Source organism: Siphateles boraxobius, unplaced genomic scaffold, assembly GCF_051911475.1.
Source record: "Siphateles boraxobius isolate OS27281-9 unplaced genomic scaffold, OSU_SipBor_1 130, whole genome shotgun sequence".
NCBI lineage: Eukaryota > Metazoa > Chordata > Actinopteri > Cypriniformes > Leuciscidae > Siphateles > Siphateles boraxobius.
In genome coordinates, this window is record NW_027508734.1 from 19,547,756 (window position 1) to 19,566,958 (window position 19,203).

At 38.0% G+C, this 19,203-nt stretch overlaps 1 protein-coding gene across 2 annotated transcripts; it reads right to left on the reverse strand.

Moving 5' to 3' along the window:
• Positions 1-766: 766 nt before the first annotated feature.
• Positions 767-18,857, reverse strand: stk33 (serine/threonine kinase 33). Of its 2 annotated transcripts, XM_077228405.1 has the most exons (14): positions 18,729-18,857; positions 9,367-9,438; positions 7,906-8,022; positions 6,997-7,110; positions 6,781-6,885; positions 6,478-6,616; positions 5,400-5,485; positions 4,577-4,664; positions 4,213-4,288; positions 4,000-4,109; positions 3,838-3,923; positions 3,423-3,680; positions 2,502-2,600; positions 767-2,213 (listed from the first exon to the last, which is right to left on the reverse strand). In XM_077228405.1, the coding sequence occupies exons 3-14, from the start codon at positions 8,020-8,022 to the stop codon at positions 1,995-1,997; spliced, it is 1,497 nt and encodes a 498-aa protein (XP_077084520.1). In that variant the 5' UTR covers positions 9,367-9,438; positions 18,729-18,857; the 3' UTR covers positions 767-1,994. The 2 variants fall into 2 exon arrangements, with proteins under 2 accessions (XP_077084520.1, XP_077084519.1); XM_077228404.1 differs by lacking the exon at positions 9,367-9,438.
• Between the last annotated feature and the right edge of the window lie 346 nt (positions 18,858-19,203).

A 19,203-nucleotide genomic window follows, 5' to 3' on the forward strand; every position in this document is an offset into this window, starting at 1 on the left:
CAGTTCTATAAACAATAACTTAATGCTGTTGAAAAGTTTGGGGTCAGTAAGTTTTGGGGGTTTTTTCCACAAAAATGTTAACCAGCACATCTGAGCTTGAGCAACAATTCAGCATATCAGAACATTTTGTGATGGATCATGTGACGACTGGAGTAATGATTCTGAAAAGTCAGCTTTGCCATCACAGGAATAAATTACATATTAAAATATATTCAAACAGAAAACAGTTTCTTTGTATTGTAATAATATTTCACACAATTACTGTATTTTTTATTTGAAAAAAATCAGCCTCAGCATAAGAAAAAATAGACATTAAAATATTACCAACCCAAAAAACGTATGAACAGTATTAAATAACTAATATTTCAAACACAATATGGCCATTTTGTCCCAAATGAAGTAAAAAAAAAAAAAGCAGGATTAGAATTGCAATTCCATGTATGCAAACATGTGGAGTGATACAAGCACTGAAACGTTCCAGTGCTCCAAATGAGTTATATTGTTTAATATTATTTTTCAAGACCTAAAAGATAATTATCTTCATATCAACTACTGAATTCGTTATCTGGGTAATCTCTCACACCTGATCGTCTGTTGATTTTTTCACAGCTGTCATAGCAGATCATTATTTTTGTTTCATAGCAACATTCTGTTAAATCTTCTAGTACAAGAATGGCATTTCATGAATGTGCTTAGTAAAAAAATATTTTAATGAAAATAAACATATTGATGCATAAATTATTTACTGACCTTACAAAAGCAACAATGCACTCAAGGCCTCATTCTTAACAAGGCCATTTATTCATAATAAGGCAAGCCTTTCATACCTTTTTGCACCTTGATTAATGCAGTCCATCACATCTTCTTTTACTATAAAAGGACAAATTGAAAACATAACAAATAAGTGCAAAGTAATAATGCATTTAAAAGGGTCTTGTCCCTGGAATTCCCATGAACACAAACACACTCGCACACATCCACATGCAAATAGGAGGATTGTAATACACTCTGAGTGAGTTCTGCTTGAATATTTTAATATTGCATCTATCTTGGGGATTATTCTCTCTTCAGCAGAGAGACCAGTGCTGAAGTGCTGCAGTACTCACAGTATACCCTGCTGCTCTCAACAAGATTAGAGACCCTGCACTTTGACTCCCAATCCTGCTCTCTTCATGGTGTCTAACCACTTGGCGCCCCACCGCTCACAGTCATAGCACATGGCTAACATTAAAGTGACTTATTTATTTGTGATGCAAGCGTTCTGCACATCTAATGGCGGTAGGAAAAATTCATATTGTGTGTGCGAGTCACTGAAAATTAGGATAGAAATGCAACAATGGTTACTGTTGGATGGTTTAATTTTAATGGATAACAATATACAATGGCTACCTGATGTGATTTGGCAAATGATGACCAGTGTGATCAACACAACTGCGGAAAATGAATCGACAGAAAACCTGAAGTCCATCAGGATAGCTGTTACTATTGTGGCATTTGCTTTAAAAGTGGTGAATACTATGCTCTGCTTGAATATTGCATCAAATTACTCTGTTATTTCCTATTTATTGCAAAACAGAGCTAACGCTATTAAACCCTGTTATATTATTCACGGTCCTAAACTTCCTTTATTCTCAATAGATAATTTATTCCCTAATAGCATTTCAATGTGCTTCAAGATGACTTATGCACCTTATGTTAAATGCTATGAACAGGCAAATCAATCTCGTGCCTAGCAGGGCTATTGTAGCAATGACTTCATCTGTTCCAGGTCCCCCCCCCCCCAAAAAAAACCTAGCAGCTCATCCTCGAACAAAATATCTATTAACATACATCCTACTAAGGAGTCTAAAAACACATTCACATTGGAGGATGTACAGTTTTACTTTTGATTCATTGTTTTGGCTTAAAGAGTCATTCGTGTATCCAGCGGGCATACCACGTCACAGTGACCCCCAGGAATTCCTCATCTTTGGCACTGGATGAAACCGTGATGTCTAGCTGCGTTTTTTAGCCCGGAAATCAACAGCTGGATTGGTGGAACGGTGGATAGAAGAGGTGGAGGGACGTGGGGACAAGCTTTCGCGCCTGCTTGAGTTGGATGCTGCAGCGGGGGCTTCTACCGATGATGTTTTGAGACAGGATCCTGAGATGGAGGAGGCCTTGCTGTAGCTTTTTGTGCTTGCCTGAGCAGGGGGTTTGTTACCTGTGTGGGACTGCGGAGATAAGACACTCTCATTCATCTCACAAAAGCGCAACAAACCACACTACCGGACAGTGCTGCATGCTGTATGACAGCTGCTGGAGAAGGGTTATCTTGGCACCATCTAGTGTCCGTTTAGAGAACAGGCAAATTGTTTTGTTTTTTAAATGGGACCATAGAGGTTAGCCATGAAATAGCCAGGATGTCTGCCTTTTAAGAGACAAAATATCCCTCTTTGACTAAGCACAAATATCTTAGAAAATCAACTGCAAAGCAATTAGAAGCTCAGTGAATTACTGACCTGTGCAGTGGATGTATTTGGAGTGTTGCAGGCCTTTGCACCAGAAACACTCTTCTTTACACCATTAGAGGATGAGGCTGATAGTTTTTTCTTCAGAGGCTAATGGAATGAAATATATTGCACATGAAAAAACCACAGGACAGAAGAGAGAGTTTGAGAGAACTTTAAAGTATTTCAAGCAAGTCGGTCAACATGGCAGCTATATTAGTATATCTGATCATGCAAGTGCAAGTCCTACGGGATAGACCAAACTCTATGAAACTGTTTGCCAAGTTTGCAATAAAATAACATGTAACCATGAAAACTTTACACCATAAACTTTCTTTAGCTCAAATCAGGCAAAGAACGTATTTAAGCAATACAAGAAGCTGTGTTCTCTTGTGAATAGAGAATTGTCATAGCTAAAGGCAGTTGTTCTCTGCATTTTACCTCTGCTCTAGCTTCTTTCCTAACCTAGCTTTATAATAAATGTGACATTGCCTATATGAATATAGTTGACTGTGTGATGAATTGCTGTGATGTTCCTCTTTTGTAAGTCACTTTGGATAATAGCATCTGCTAAATGCATGAATGTAAATGCAAGGACACATTTTCATTAAAAATGTTATTAAGTTCTTAAGTTAAGTTTATTAAGTGGCATACTTTAACTAGATGCTGTATTGTCCTTAACAAGTAAACAATAACAGACCGTGTTCTATATGGCTGCAGTGATATACACAGTATTATTTGTGTCACAGCCTTTACTATTTTTAGAAACTGCATCCCTATATGACTGCTGTGATGAGGGATTGAGATTCTTCCAGATTGCTCCTGGAAATTTGGCCTGACTGGTTTGCAGAAATGCTTCACTTTAGAATCTGTATGCACTACATATAAAGTACAATACCTGTTTTACAATTAATCTTTACACTGTTTTTTTACCTTCTTGTTTGGAATGGAGGGTTTGCTGCTACTGTTGCTGTCTTTGATGTCGTCAGGATGTGCTGGGGTTACTGAGAGTTCTTCAGAAGTTCTCTGCCCTGGCCCTTTGTCCTCAGAAGAAGTGAGAGAGAAGTTGTCCAGTGCCTCATTTATTGCCACACTCTCTTCGTCCACTGGATCATTCCGTAACTTACGCATCATCTCCTGACGCATCATCACTAAGACGTTTGTCTGTGTAACCATGGTTGAGGTGTCCCCCTTTGAATACAGATTTTCTTTCTTTCAAGTCTTTCTTTCTGACAGGTTCCACATTTAGTCATCCATCAAATTGAAGAGTGCTAATTAGCTGACTTCTGAATCTATAATATGCATGACCTCATTTGAACAGGAGAAAAGAGTAATTGAGTTCTCTTACCGAAATCCAAGGGTTATCTAGCAGCTCATTGGCTGTGATGCGGTGAGCTGGGTCAACTTTCAACAAACACTGTATAACATTTTTGGCTGTAAGATAGAATATAAAATAGTTACCACACTGGCTGAACTGCAATCATAATGGTACGGCAGAGGCGGTTCTAACCGGCATCACTAATGGTGTTCCACACAGGGCCAGAGAAAGTGAGCTCTTTCATAATCATCTCAGAAAGTCTTTCCTTAGAGCTGTATATGAATGGAGGCTCTCCACACAACCTGAAAACACAAAAACACACACAAAGTGCAAGTCAGAGCGCTTGATTGCATGTGAGTCTGTGTGTGTGCAAGAGAAGGAAAACAACAGAGGAGATCTTCTTACAGCATGTACATGATGACGCCGATGCTCCACAAGTCACACTGTTGGCTGTATTGGTGACCATTAACCACCTCAGGCGCTGAAAGGGCATGTCAGTGTGTCAATAATGAAAGATGTTTGAGGCCGGATTAATGTTTTATATCTGATGTGTCTACTCCTTCCCGAATGTTATCAGCTTCCCATCACTTAAATTAGGTCATCTTCTCTTTACTGCTCATTTTAATCAGCCCTTCATTCAATTTATTAACCCACCCCCCCCCCCCCCCCCCCCCCCACCCACCCCATAGTAATTTATCAAATCACGGGTTTCTGATTCCTCATCATTAAAAATAAAATGTGAATGTTTGCATTTGAGTATGTGAATTACCCATGTACATAGGTGTCCCACAAGTGGCCTCTAGCATGTTTTCACTGCCCACACCGCCCATCTTCACAGAGAGTCCAAAATCTGTGACCTGAGACCAGAGAAGACATTACTTTATGTTACTCACAATCTTAGCCATCAAAAATGAAACATTATTCAACACAAGCACAAACACACTCAAACGTTTCTTTCTTTCCTTGATAACTTTCATCACTAGATTCTGATCTAGTGGAATAGTGAAAGTAATGAACTGTTTACATGCTGCAATTGATCACCGTAATGGCCTTCCATAGAGCAGCCAGTACACACACTCACACTATGAGACTATGAGCTCCTGAGACATATGAATAATATATATGAGGAGTGTATATCGTTTCATCGGTGCGTCAGGGGCGGGCAGGATTAATATCCAGGAGAGATGACCACCTTCTGCCAGATAAAAGCTTTTAATACAGTGCCAGGACAGCGCTGTCTTTAGGCCCCTGTTCTACTCTGATTTATAACACAGTGCTGCCCTGATTCAACCCTCCGCTCCAGGTAGCGGCATCAGTCGGCTCCCATCAACGCTCTATTCTGCTACACGCTGTGCCCTGGCTGGCAATTTGTCTCAGAAAAGCCACTTGTGATTCATTTTCTTTGAGAATGTGATATGAAAGGAGTTAGGTAGGAGGTCTGGTGTAATGAGACAGTATTTAAAAAGCAGTTAAAAGGTTTGGGCAAGGAGGACGGTGGGAGAACTAAACAACAGACGAGAATGTCCAGAGGTCCTGCCGTGTTTGAATGTCATACCACATACCTGCACAGAAGTTTTTACCGTCTGTCTCACCTTGATATTGACCATATCATTATCGTTGCCTTGGTGACAACTCTTCACAAGAATATTTTCCAGTTTGAGGTCACGATGAACAATGTCTGAGAGAGAGAAAGAGGAAACAGAGCAAGGGAGAAATGGGTTTGTATTATTCATAAAGATGAGAGTGTGGCAAAAATGAAACGCACTAGAATAGTAACAGTTTTAAAAATGCTTTAATGACCAATTCAAATGAAATGTTTTGCACCATTCCCTTTTAAATTGCAATTCATTCTGTCACACAATGTAGTTCTCATGTGAACCCAGCATACAGGGCCCACCTCTTCTTCCCACTTTCATCCGCATCATGATTCTTCATTACTGCTTCACACGTTAACTGTACGTACTTCAATAGAAATGTAAAAATAATCAAATTATAATCAGCATGTGAGGCTAATATTCTGCAATCTCATAAAACACTTCAGTCCTATATACACATTGCAAGTGGCATCATTAGCTCCTCTAGACGTGAGACACACCAGCACTCGGGGACTGTTGAAAAACACACCTATTAATCAGTATTCCTCCCCTGCTCGTTGTTAATGACTCATTAGCCCCATGTAATGGTGTCTCATTGCCAAGCAACGTCCTAAATTACCTCTAACTGCAGATTTCACAAGAAGGAGAGAGAAAGAGAAAAAACACCAGCATCTTCTAATAAACCCCTCAGACTCAATTAAAATGGGCTGATATTTTGTCTGACAGTTGTTCATTATTATCTCATTATTAAAACAAGCCTGACTCTCCATGATGACAGAGGAACTTAATGTGGATGCAATCTTCAGAGTGATTATCGAATATTGGGTAACAAAGGATTCCAGGGCGTTGCATATGACTTAACACAGATGTGAGCAATTTTTCAAACGTTAGGGTTTTCATTTTCTTTAAACGCATTTCTCTAAAGGTAATGCCTATGAAATAAATAAATAAAATTTGAATGATATGTTTCCAGGGTAAGGAAGCATCAATACATTTTATAATTTCCTTAGAAAACTCATGAGAAGTATCTGCTGACGAATGTCAGGAGGAATGTGCTAGGTTTTATGAGTGTCACCTTTTTTGTGCAGATATACAATAGCTTCAAGCAAGCTTTTGATGATGTGTCTGGTCTCCTCCTCAGTAAAGTGCTTTTTCTTTCGCAGGAGATCCTTTAGATCGCCTCCTTCACAAAGTTCAGTCACGAGGTACATCCTCTGAAGAACAGCACACAAACATACATATGTACATTTCTGACAAGAAAGCGTTGTCAAAAACAATCCAGTTGCACACAGTAGTATGATGTGGTTCACAACAGCATAGCTGAGCGAAACTTTAAAGGAAAGAGAACAAAATAGATGTTTCATGTTTTCGCTCTTACCTTTAGTGTCTCAAAGACTTCCTCCAGATGTATAATATGTTCATGTTTCACTTGTTTCATGATGCTGACTTCTCTTTCCAGATGTTTCACACCAGAAGTGCCTGCCTGCATGGATAAAAAGCATTTGTGACACTTAACCCATCCTTGACAACCATGTAAGCAGCTCTCCATCCATTACCTCTGTCAACAGGTGAAACATAATGACCAAACACTTACCTTCTCTTTGTTCACCCTCTTAATTGCCCACTTCCTCTGCGTCTCAATGTGAGTGGCTTCGCAAACGACGCCAAAGTTGCCTTGACCTAATTTCCTCCCAAAGGAATAGATTTTCTAGGTATCCAAATAAAGAGGGCTGCATTAAGTGAAGTATTACATACACACTCCTTCTCCAGTAGTGAAGTAAACAACACTCCAGCTCTGACTAATGGGGACAGAATGAGGGTTGGTTTGTTTTTCAGCTTTTCTATACTCCATTAAGTTGAGACCTGAATCCTTAAAGTGGAACTTAATTTTAAAGTTTGCCAGTCTCTGGAGTTTGGGAGAATATAGTATTTCTAATCAAGTTACAAATGATTAAGTTGCTGCCGCAGTTCATTCAATCTCAGGTCTAATTAACTTGATCATTATCTCTGCGCATGCAAGGCTGAGCACTGCCTGCTGCGGATTTGGCAAAGACAGCAGTCGGAAACCTCCTGAGAGGGCGAGGGCAATCAACAGCATAAAGAGCTGTAATTTCCCTCCAGGCCTGATGGGGGTGCTACCAGATTGAAGGGAGATCAGACCATGGCTAGCAAGGCCATGGCTCTGGTGTAAGACAGAAGTGGCATTTTGCCACTGATATAAAGTCACAGACTTCTGATGGCTGAAAAACAGACTTCATCTAGATCACGTGTGTCAAACTTTTTTTTTTTTTTTTTACGTGTGTCAAACTCCGCTCCTGGAGGGCCACTGTCTTGCATAGTGTAGCTCCAACCAGATCCAAAGCACCTGCCTGGAAGTTTCTAGTCATCCTGAAGACCTTGATTAGCTGGTTCAGGTGTGTTTAATTGGGGTGCGAGCTAGGACAGTGAGTGGCCCCCCAGGAGCAGAGTTTAACACCCCTGATCTAGATCAAAAGGGCTCTACCTGTATGCTGGATTCATCCTCAATGCGAGTGTGGGGCACCTCCTTCTCTGCACTGTTTGCACGAGCCCAGTGAGAAGCCATTTTCTTTTCAGCTCCAGACACATTTGTATGTGTCATCTAAAAGATGAATCAATTTTTAATAATTTGTATATAGAGCAATAACATAATCGCAAACATGGAAACTCCCACAAAAAGAGATCACAGAATTAGAGACACTAGGGTCTCATTTACTAACCATGCATGCACCCATATTTTTGAATATTTTCACGCAGGAATCATGATTCATCAATGAATTTATTCTAAATTTACATTAGAAAAAAACAAAACCATACACACAAAAAACACTACCTGTGTCATAAGAAACGTGGAATGTCTCAAGCCAATAGATAAGCTATTAAGTAACCAATAGAATAATAAAAACAGTAAGAACAAGGATTATTATTATTATCATAAACCGCTTGTCCTATGTAGGGGATGCTGAACCCTATCCCTGTGTCTTGGGGCGAAGCAAGAAAACACCCTGAATGGATGGTCAGTTCATCATAGGCTATTATCATTATTATTATTATATTATTTATGAATCCATTAATAATAATAATAAATTAAATACTAAGTCACCCTTAGTCTTAAAAAGTCACCTAAGTCTTAAAAATATAAAAAAAGTAGGAAAAGAATGAAAAAGGACATGTTTACAGAGAGAGAAAAAATGTCTGTACAGTACAGTTTGTACTAAAAGCCCTTATATGGAGACAACTGTGTATTATGCTAATTGAGGCAAGAGCTTCCTCAAGTAGAATAGTTAGATCCATCAATATTAGAATTAGAACAAGGGTAATTTATGCGTGTGCACACCTGAGAAACTTTTCTGTGCATGCATGTACTTGGATGTAATTATTAGTGACAAGTCCAAACGCTTGTATGTTAAACAATGAATTGTAAAGTTTCAAATAAGACATCTCTTTAAAAATTCATTTAGAAGTAAGTGTCAGTCATCACATACAGTACATGCAATCCAGAGTTTTAACGTCTCAACTGTAGCCCCTTATTAGCTAGGCTTCACCTGTCGCTCTCCAATTCACTTGTCACTTTAAAAGAAAGTGTCTAAAGTCTCCACACTAACATTAAGCACAATTTACTCAGCTTAAAAATGTTCTCCAGAGCCAAATTAAATGTAAAGCAATTATGGTGTGATGAGTGGGAGCGGCGAAGTGGATCCGCCACACAGACAAGAGATTAAATATTAATGAGGAAGCAGTGTCTTTAACCTCTCCTCTCTCAGCGGCATTATCAAGACCCGCTGACAGGTTCTCTCATAACAGCATTGTCTTTCCTATTACTGACCATCTATCTGCTAAACAAAATGGTTGTGACACATTCTGGACACTCCTATCAGCTCAATTAGAGTTGTGTGATAAGACTACTAAAGGTCAAAGTATAGCATGAGGTTCCCTCTGAACAGGCCTGGGGAAATGAGGAAAATGGTTAACGACATAGAGACATCGCAGAGGCTGTCACGTCTTGCAGCGCTGGCTTCTGCAAATACAAGAGGATGTGTAAAAGAGTTGTTTCTGAGGTGGACGGCAAAATATTGCTAAACCTGTGCTTTGTTAGTGGAGAGGAATCGTGAACCCCTCTTCAAAAAAAGCTTTTTAAACTTCAAAAACTGAGTGGCATTGATGAAAAGGTGCATCAGCATTTCACTCGGGTAAAACAACAGCATTGTTAAGAGTGAGCCAAAGCCAAAATTAAGCCATAAATGACATAAAAGCCCAATTTCAAAAGCGCTAAGATCAGAGGGCTGAACAGTATATTGAAAGCACTCTATTTATACTTAGCGTTGAATATTGATTAACATTACAGTTTTTCTAGTCTGTCGAAACGGATTTGTCTTATTGAGGTCTTGCTGAGAACAAATTAGAATAAATTTAACACTCCTTCTGCAATTTAGACCTGCATACATACGTTTTTTTTTTTTTTTATAGGATTTTTCCTTGTATCTGATAACATCAGCAACATACACACCGTTTCAAATTCAGAGTACATGCATTTCTCGTCAGGCCACTTTTCTCATCTTTAAGCTAGGCTTACAGAACTCAGAAGCAAACATCTACACAAACACACATTTTCAATGAGCGCAAAACGAAGCACACATGTACCCAAGCAAACAAAAATAGGCAAGAGGGTAATAAGCCTCACAGATTCAGAGTCATTCTAAGAGAGACAAATTTTTGATGCCTCACAGAATATACATCAGCTAAGAACCAATCCACAGACCTCCCAGATTTCTGGAAGCACTCAAAGGAAAGTAATTATGGCAGGTAGAATGTCCACAATTGATCCTCTTGAATTTTTCATTTCTTGGCCATAACAGTAAAAGCCCCATTAGTGCTTGTTTACTGATTTTATGGACTTAAATGTGCATTGTTTCTCTTGACTATGGGAGGTACTGTCTCTGGATTGAGCCCAAATTAAACGTGACGCTAGTATGATGTCTGAACACATAAAGATAATACAGGGCCTGGATAGAGTTCTCTCCTACTCTTTTCTCTCTGCCAGATACAATTTTCTTCCTACTTCCTTCCCCTCATGCTCTCTCTCTCTCTCTCTCTCTCTCTCTCTCTCTCTCTCTCTCTCTCTCTCTCTCTCTCTCTCTCTCTCTCTCTCTCTCTCTCTCTCTCTCTCTCTCTCTTCTTCATTTCTTCTTACCTCAAATATCTGAATTCATTCTGATTTTTTTTTTAATTTATGCTATGCTTGACATTTTAAACTCTGTGAAAAAATGAATGTTTGAGTGTAAATGAATGATTTCTATAGTTAGCTATATTACAAAAGATTAACAGGACAAATAGTGAACACAAGAAAAAAAATGATTACCAATTAAAGTAATATTCCCAGGAATATGTGTTTTGTTTGAAACATTTTGAATTTTTTAATAAACAAAAGAAGATGAAACACCTTAAATATTTCTTAATAAATTGCATGTTTTTCATAATAGAATGATACATAAAATAGAATGGCAACATTACTATAAATCAAAACAAGTATTTTTTTATTTTCACACCTATTCACATATTGACATTCTTTGAAAAAAGTGAGTGTAATATGTATTCTAATATATTAAAACAAATGTGAGAGCAATATGGCAATGTACTGCATACCATGAATGATTTAAATTATTTATCAATGAATACTTGACCAAGAAGATTATTTGCGGAGGCCAAGCATTTTTAGTATTTTATTAAAGCATTTATGAAATAGCCTATTATTGATATTTTTAAGATATGCTAGAAAGATGCCATAGTTTCAATCATAATTGTGTTATTTGAAGGTCATTGACTGAAGGTCAATAAATCTGAGATACACAAAGCAAACTGAAATCAAATATTGCATGATGATGATGCTGTCTCCTGATCTACTCTTACTAAAGATTTTACTCTTCTTATCTGCAGCTTATTTATTCATTGACAGGTGCCTTTGATGAAAAATGATAAACGTCACAGTCTTAATGAAGCTTGGAATTACATTACCAAGTGATATAGTACCTTGCTTGTCTAGACTGATAGCACTATTGGAGTCATTTAACCTCGTAATCATAATTTACCTCAGTGCTTCACCTCACCATACTGTTTAACATGAAGTGTAGGTTTGTAATGGACTGCCAATTGATATAGTCCAACCACTCACAACAAAAGTAATTATATTTAGTTGTTGAGCTTGCGATTTGAATGATGTGATGAGGTTACTTGTTAAAAAGACTACAAAATGGCAAGAATACATGTCTTTCTATTTTGTTGTCTCTGTGAAATTAGTACTAGTACTACAGTACTACCAGTGTAATGTGATTAACAAACAAATGATTCTTATGAGCCTGGTCTTTTAACTAATCATTCAGAGAGACGCTCACAAGTTACCAGTGTGAATCATTCTGATGAATCATTTACATAATGAACTGACTGAATCCATCCGAGCCATTAATGAATCAATATCTTACTCATTTACTAAACATCAATTTATTGTTACTTTCATATATTTATATTTATAATATCCTTACCGACTGGTTATTAACCTTTTGTGAAAGATAGACATTTTTGCAATAAATGATGTTTTAATAAAAAAATAACATGATAAAGCAGGAGGCATGAGGGAAAAGTCCCCTGATTCCCATTATCACTACGTCAAACATACAGTCAACGTATTGTTTAACATAAACAAGTGATTCTCTCAGGATACTCATTGAAACTCTTGGATATGTGTAAATCTATCAGGGCACTGGACTTTTAACAGGCAGAACCCAGGTGGTCAAGATGGGAAACATAACCTCATCCATAAAAATAATTAAGATCAGCACTCCACAGGGCTTTTGCCTCAGTCCTAATTATACTTGTTATTCAACCATTCACTGCTTCTCTACACATTCCAGCAGCAGCATCAAATTTCCTGACGACAACACCTTTATTGGGTTAATCGGTGATAATGACGAGCATATACAAGGACCCACTGCAGGAGAGGATTGCATTATAACAACAGTCTAGCTTTGAATTCCAATGAAACAAAAGTGAACTTGAGGAAAAAAGGACAACGCACAGCCCAATCTGCATTAATGACTCACCTGTTGCAATCATTAACAATTCTTCAAACTGCAAATATCGGAGGAGCTGCAGCTAGACACCAACATTCCACATTAGAAAGGGCTCATCAATCAGTGCCTTTGTTGCAGTGCTTAAGGAAGTAAGCAAGCATACCCTTGTGAGCTTTTACCATGGCATTCAATAGCATGCATAACTGTCTTGTATGCAAAAACCATTGTCTAGGTTCTACCTCAGGTTGGTCACAAAGGGACTCTTGACATCTGACGGATTTACGGCAAAATAAAAGCTCAATGGTTCAACATTTGAAAATGACATTAAGACATTTTATAAGAATAGAATTTTACAATTGTACTGTACAATTTTTGTTTTATTTTACAGTGAAATATTACTTGTGGTTACTTATAATAGTAATATTTCTTATTCTGCTTAATATTTTTATACTACTAATAATAACATTAACAATAATAATAATTTTTATTATTGTATAGTTTCATTTATATATAATATAATCACAACATTTTGTGATTATATATCAATATGACTATAACAAAATAACCTGGAGCTTTTTTATATTGCATTTTAAATTCATCACAAAACATGATTTTTTTTCCCAAAATCCTGCAGCCCTAATCATAACTGATAACTCGTTTCAAAGAGCTGTTTACAGGTGACACTCTCCCTTGTTTAGCTGATGATTGAAGGGAGCTGGGATGACGATGTCTGAATTAGGGGCTGCAAGCATATATGTGGATACAGTGACTGCCAACCTACCAACAAGCGACAGATTTAAGATTTTAGAGACGGAAAATGTCTGTTCTTGAATGATGAGATACTGTTTGCAAGACTAGTCAGACTGAGCAGCCTAATCTAGAAAAAAAAACATATATTTTTAAAAATGTTTAAACTAAGCATTGTTTGCCTATAAACTAACAGGATGCAGTTTCAATGGCGAGAGACCTCACCAGACAGGTGCCAGAGTATAATATGTAGATTGCTGATGTCAAGGCACAGAGTAAGTACAGTGTCTGCCTCAGACAGAAAATCCTACTTGATCTTACTATCAATATGTGACAGTGCACAGTCAGGAGAAACCTCAGTCTTACAGGCCAAGTGTCATTGCCAACTGGGGGAGTAGCATCTGCCTGCAAATACGGAGGCTGCATTTTCAGGACCCCACTTCTAGGACCGCATTTCTAGGACCCTAGGTTTTTAGTGACAACGCCACCTACCGAATTAGAGGACCAGCGAAGATGGATGACATTCAGATTATGAGTATCAAATGCGAATCAATTTTTATTTGTTTAACTTTAAAAACAATTGTGATGCATTTCATTGGAAAGTTAACGTTGCTAATGTGCTGGTGATTTGCTAAACAGTCTTGAATGCATAGCCATCATATATTAGCCTCTAATGCTGGAAAATGAATTGTTAGCACGTTCATTTAACGGAACTGTTGCATGATAAGCCTGTGTTGACTTATTTACAGCACAATAAACTGTAGCATGTTCGTTCTGAAAGCTTGTTAATTACTCATTGTTTTTCCATTTTCTCTCTCTCTATTATTTTTTTTTCTCAGTTCAGAGGGGCTTTATTGACATGAGTGTTTCTAGAACCTTTGTTCCCACAACATCAAAATCATTTTTTTTCCCAATTCTTTGAACAGTATGCAATAATTGTATTATGAACATTGATTGGTATGAAGATTGATATCATTATTTTTATCATTATCATTACTCTGTGGTAACTAAGATCTTTTAAATATGAAATTTAAAATTAGAGAGTAGAACATGTTCAACTAAATGTTCCTTATTTAATTCACTTCTCTTTCTCTCTCTTAGGAGTCAGTGATGATGTTGTCCATGTGTTTGTCCATCCATTGTAGTTTGTCTATGTGGTTCACGTCATGATCAAATTTGTTTTTGTGTGTGTTCTCAAGTTCAGTTGTTATATATTATTTTGTAAAATATTTTGTGTGTTCAATTTCAGTTGTTATATATTATTTTGTAAAATATGTTGTGTGTTCAAGTTCAGGTGTTATATATTATTTTGTAAAATACACAATCTTAAATCTTCCCCCAGAGTCATCCTTGTCTTCCCTCTGTACTTGAAAATGTGGTCCATCTAGTGACTGAAAAGACTATAACATGATTCCTTGTTTATTTTACTTGAGTTATTATAGTATGCTACTTAGACCCAATAATTTCTCAACATTCCTAGGAACCTGGTTTAATTGCAATAAAGAAAGTAGTATTTGGGTGTAATAAAACTTGGAGAAAAAAAACTCGAATGTAGTTAAAACTGGGTGGAAATACTGCCTTGGTGGCACTTTTTTCGGTCCTCCAAAACTAGGGTCCTGGAAATGCGTTCCTGGGACTGCGGTTCTCCGACTCGGTAGGTGGCGCTGTCACAAAAAACTAGGGTCCTAGAAATGCGGTCCTAGAAGTGGGGTCCTGAAAATGCAGCCTCCGGGACTGCAGACAGATAATATTGAACTGGGGAGGAAAATCAGTGAGAGTCTCAGCAACTAAAACAACCTGAGAAAGACTGTCTCCTCTTACAGAACAGACTCAAGCAGTGCCGACCACTGGGCACTCAAGTTACTTCTGGCACTGTCAAACCAACATCAGCCAGAGAAGCACATAAGCCAAGAGACTTGAGGGAAACACTTTTACGCAATTTGAGACTTCAGTGTAAAACCAAAAGTGCTCAGTTTGAAATACTGTTTAATCTTCAGTACTTTACAATATCAATATTCTGTATTTTTAATACATAAGGGGCAGAGCAGTAAGAGGAAAAATACATCAAAGTAAAGGCCCCGATATACTTCAATTGAAATAGAAGAATGAACTGATGTGACGTAATTTTGAACAAAATCAGGCCGAAACGAAGTTCATTTTGGGAGTTTGAAACAGCTTGACAAAGCAAACACCTTTGTTCTACCATTGGTTTGTGGTTATTAAGTAATAGGTATGTGTGCGAGGAGGCTCTGCCCTCTTTCACGTGAAAATCTTTTCTGGTTCAACTTCATGCGATTTGGCTTGATCAGTTGGTCGAAGTCAGATGTCCGTGAGTGAAAACATCAACACCCTGGAGAGCTGCTTTATAATAGAAAATGAAATTGTATTTCTGATGAAACGAGACACTCACACTGTTTTTCATGTGTGGTTTTAAAGGCCGTGTTGCAGGGTTAATTTTTCAACGGATTTGTGCAATTTGCTTGTTGGTAATAAACATTTAAACTGTTATCCATTGTATTTTATGTTGTTGTGTATCACAAAACGGAATATAATACGAAAAAGTGGGTACTGTCTTACAGTGGTTTGCAACGATTCTCCTTTCCCCCACAATGCATTGCATTACGTCACCTTGGGGAGAGAATTTACCAAAGCCCGCCTTGAGAGCATTGAGACTGACCTGGGCTGCGTTCCAGCCCAAAATTGACATGGCCTTTACTTGCTAACTTCCCTCCGCCTCGTTCACTCGGTGCGTCATAAATGTTGCACGAGTGTCCACTACTGGCGGAAACTGCAATGGACTGAACTGGAACATCCTAAGCCCTTGATCACTTGAAATCAGCTATGTAGTTGATTTATTATTTACAATTTTTTTCCCTTTAAGAATTTGTTTAATGCAGCATCCAAATGTGTATAGGTGTGTTTGGGTTGTTTTATATAAAAAAAAATTATAAATAATATATCATAGAGTTGTTTTTGGTGGTGGTGATTAGCGAGCTGTGCGGTGACGTCACAATCGTGTTGCATTGGGGTATATGGAACTGCCTGAAGTGTACATATGAAGTAGACTCGCTCCCTCGGTCAAAATCGAGGGAACAAGGGTCTGTCCATATAAACTTCCCTTGTCCACTTCACGAAGTGGAACGCGCTTCAAAATGGCAGCAGGGATTCCCCCGAGGGGAAGTGCTTAGGGAAGTTCGCAAGTGCGTGTCTAAAAGTGGACTGGAACGCAGCCTAGAGAGACGAGTAGTAGACGAGAGTATTCAGATAGCGCAGATAGATAGATAGATAGATAGATAGATAGATAGATAGATAGATAGATAGATAGATAGATAGATAGATAGATAGATAGATAGATAGACAGACAGATATATAGATATAGATAGAAAGGCTAGTTGTATATGCGGCAACTGCACAACCAATGGCGCGGGCGCCTCTGATGTGCGACCAACTCTACGTTGTCAATCTACCTACTATATATTTCTATCTATTTATCTATCTAGCTGCTAGCTATCTATGCTAACATTATGCTATCTGGCTGTCTGCCTATCTCTCTCTATACCGCCCACACAAGCACCTGCCAAACACAGCGACAGACACGCGGCGGCTACGTTTACAACAACATTTTCACCGGAGGAAGAGATAAACTCTTAGAAATGCCCATATAGCTAGCATGATGCCTTCTATTTCTAGGTGACAAAGACAAAGTTTACCAGTACTACAACACTATGACAAAGGTTACCGCCGGTACTTATCTGAACTAACGTCATGATCACTGCCACTAGATATAAAGAAAACGTTGATTTTTTTTCACTCGGTGCTATTCAATGACAGTAAAAATATATATGTGTCGTTATTGTGCACAGCTGCCCGTAGACTATCTCCAGTGCTCATTGCTGCGTTGCTAAATGATAGCAACTCACCAGGACACTTCACCAACTCTCCACTCATTCTCCTCGGACCATGCTTTTAATTGGCTTTGACGGCCATCAGTTCTTGGCAATTCCTCATTTGCCCTCTCACGTCTGGCAGGTTCGAAATTATACGCCTGCAGGCCATCATACATGTTAGCTCTTGCCACCTCTTTCTCATCCCAGTCAGTCGCCATAGTTCTAATACTAGGCTGAGGCTACATTTCCTCCACTTTTCCCCAACGTGACGTCATCACCGAATTGCGGAAAAAAAAAAACGTTAATACCAAAAACATAAAAAACTTGTCTTTAAGACCATTTTTGAGACATTTTAAAAATGATATACATATCTTGAGTGATTTATGTACCCATTAATCGACAGTGGTGGTTAACCTACAACATGGGCTTTAAGCTATTATAATAAACGTGTCGTGACTTTACTGGAGTGCCGTAGAGCTCATGCAAACATATTCATCACATTACTATTATAAGATGCTTTTTTAATGCTTTATTAAAATGCTTGCTGTTTTCTCAATTTTGTTCTGTGTTTATTTTATTATTTAGAGAGAAAAGCGGGCAGCACATATTTACATATTCATCTAAACACTGCTTTCAGCAGTGTGGGCAGTGTCAGATGTTCGATAACTGTAACTCACATATTTCAAACTTCATTTTACCCCAAAACGAGGAACGAAAAAGAACTTCGCCGTGAGTAGCATATCGAGGCCCTAGAAATATGATTGGCCAGTTCTGAAATATTGTGTTTTTGTCCAAAACCGAAGGAAGCTTCCTTGCTTCTCAGCCATGATACACAGTATTTTGTGTATACATGTGCTTGGAAGGAAATTTGTTACATTAGTACACAGGATGTGATGCAAACAATGGTTCCCATTCCGAAACAGACTTGTTATACCACAAAGCCTATTTTGTAGGACAAAACGAGACCTGGCACAACCAAGGCAACCAATATTCAGCTTAAAGCCAATAATTATTTAAATCTCGTGCAAGTAGCAATTAACTCCCTGTGACCTGTTCTAGCTAAATATAATTATCTGGCATAGAACCTGCATAATAATAGATGTTTTATTGCTCTCCTATGTTTCAAAACACCGACGATGCTTGGCTATTGAGTGGTTAGGTTACTAACGTTATATCCTGAGCGTGCGAAAATCAGGTTCTTCAGTTTATATACAACTGCTTAGTTATCTTTGTGTCTTTTTTATCAGAACAAAATAATTACTTATTTTCTTTTTTTTTCTTCTCAACTCTATTGGACGGTTGTTAGCCAAGCAAAATTCAAAAGTTGTTTTAGTCTATTGAGGTGCAAAATAGGATTATTAACATATAAGGCTTTTAACATTATGGTTCTACTTACATTACGACTACAGGAACATCTTCATTGAATTTGCGGCGAGAAATGGTTAAGTTAGAGTTATTTAACAGCACATTAGTGAGATGAATATTATACTGTCTACTGCTCCGGACCACGTTGCCATAGAAACATAGAGCGCTTGGCCAGCTCGCGGCTCCTCTTCAATGAAAGTTTACGAGACATTAACACAACACGCTTTTTGTAAATACACACTTACCTTTCATATAGATTGTTGTGTTTGGGATGGCCTTTTCATTTGTTATGCCTCTTGCAGGTCATCGAAAACCTTGATGCAAGAGAATTTAACACTTGCGGTTGTCAAAACTTTCCTCCCTCGAGAGGGAGGGAGAACTACGGTGTGGTGCGAGGGACATCACGAGAACGAGACACCTGCACACTGCAGTTCCTGTAGGCTATGTGAAGAACCAATTCAAAAACTGAAAACATGAATCCTAAGTAGGTTACTATTGTCATGTCACGACCCAGGTTGTTTCTAGCTCTTCACCGGTAGGCTACTGGTGCACAACATGGTATGGTAGGCCTACTTTGATTTTATATAGGCCTACGAGTTTATAGCCTACCAGTGACATTTATATATATATATATATATATATATATATATATATATATATATATATATATATATATATATATATATATATACACATATGTGAACGTCCCATGAAGTGCAG

What these genes read in the sequence shown, in the direction of transcription:
- stk33 (XM_077228404.1), bottom strand. Translation starts at nt 8,022, where the DNA reads ATGACACATACAAATGTGTCTGGAGCTGAAAAGAAAATGGCTTCTCAC. An exon ending in ATGATATGGTCAATATCAAG is followed by an intron (nt 4,665 to 5,399) that starts GTGAGACAGACG and finishes CTCTGGTCTCAG; the next exon opens with GTCACAGATTTTGGACTCTC. An exon ending in CCTCCATTCCAAACAAGAAG is followed by an intron (nt 2,601 to 3,422) that starts GTAAAAAAACAG and finishes TCATTCCATTAG; the next exon opens with CCTCTGAAGAAAAAACTATC.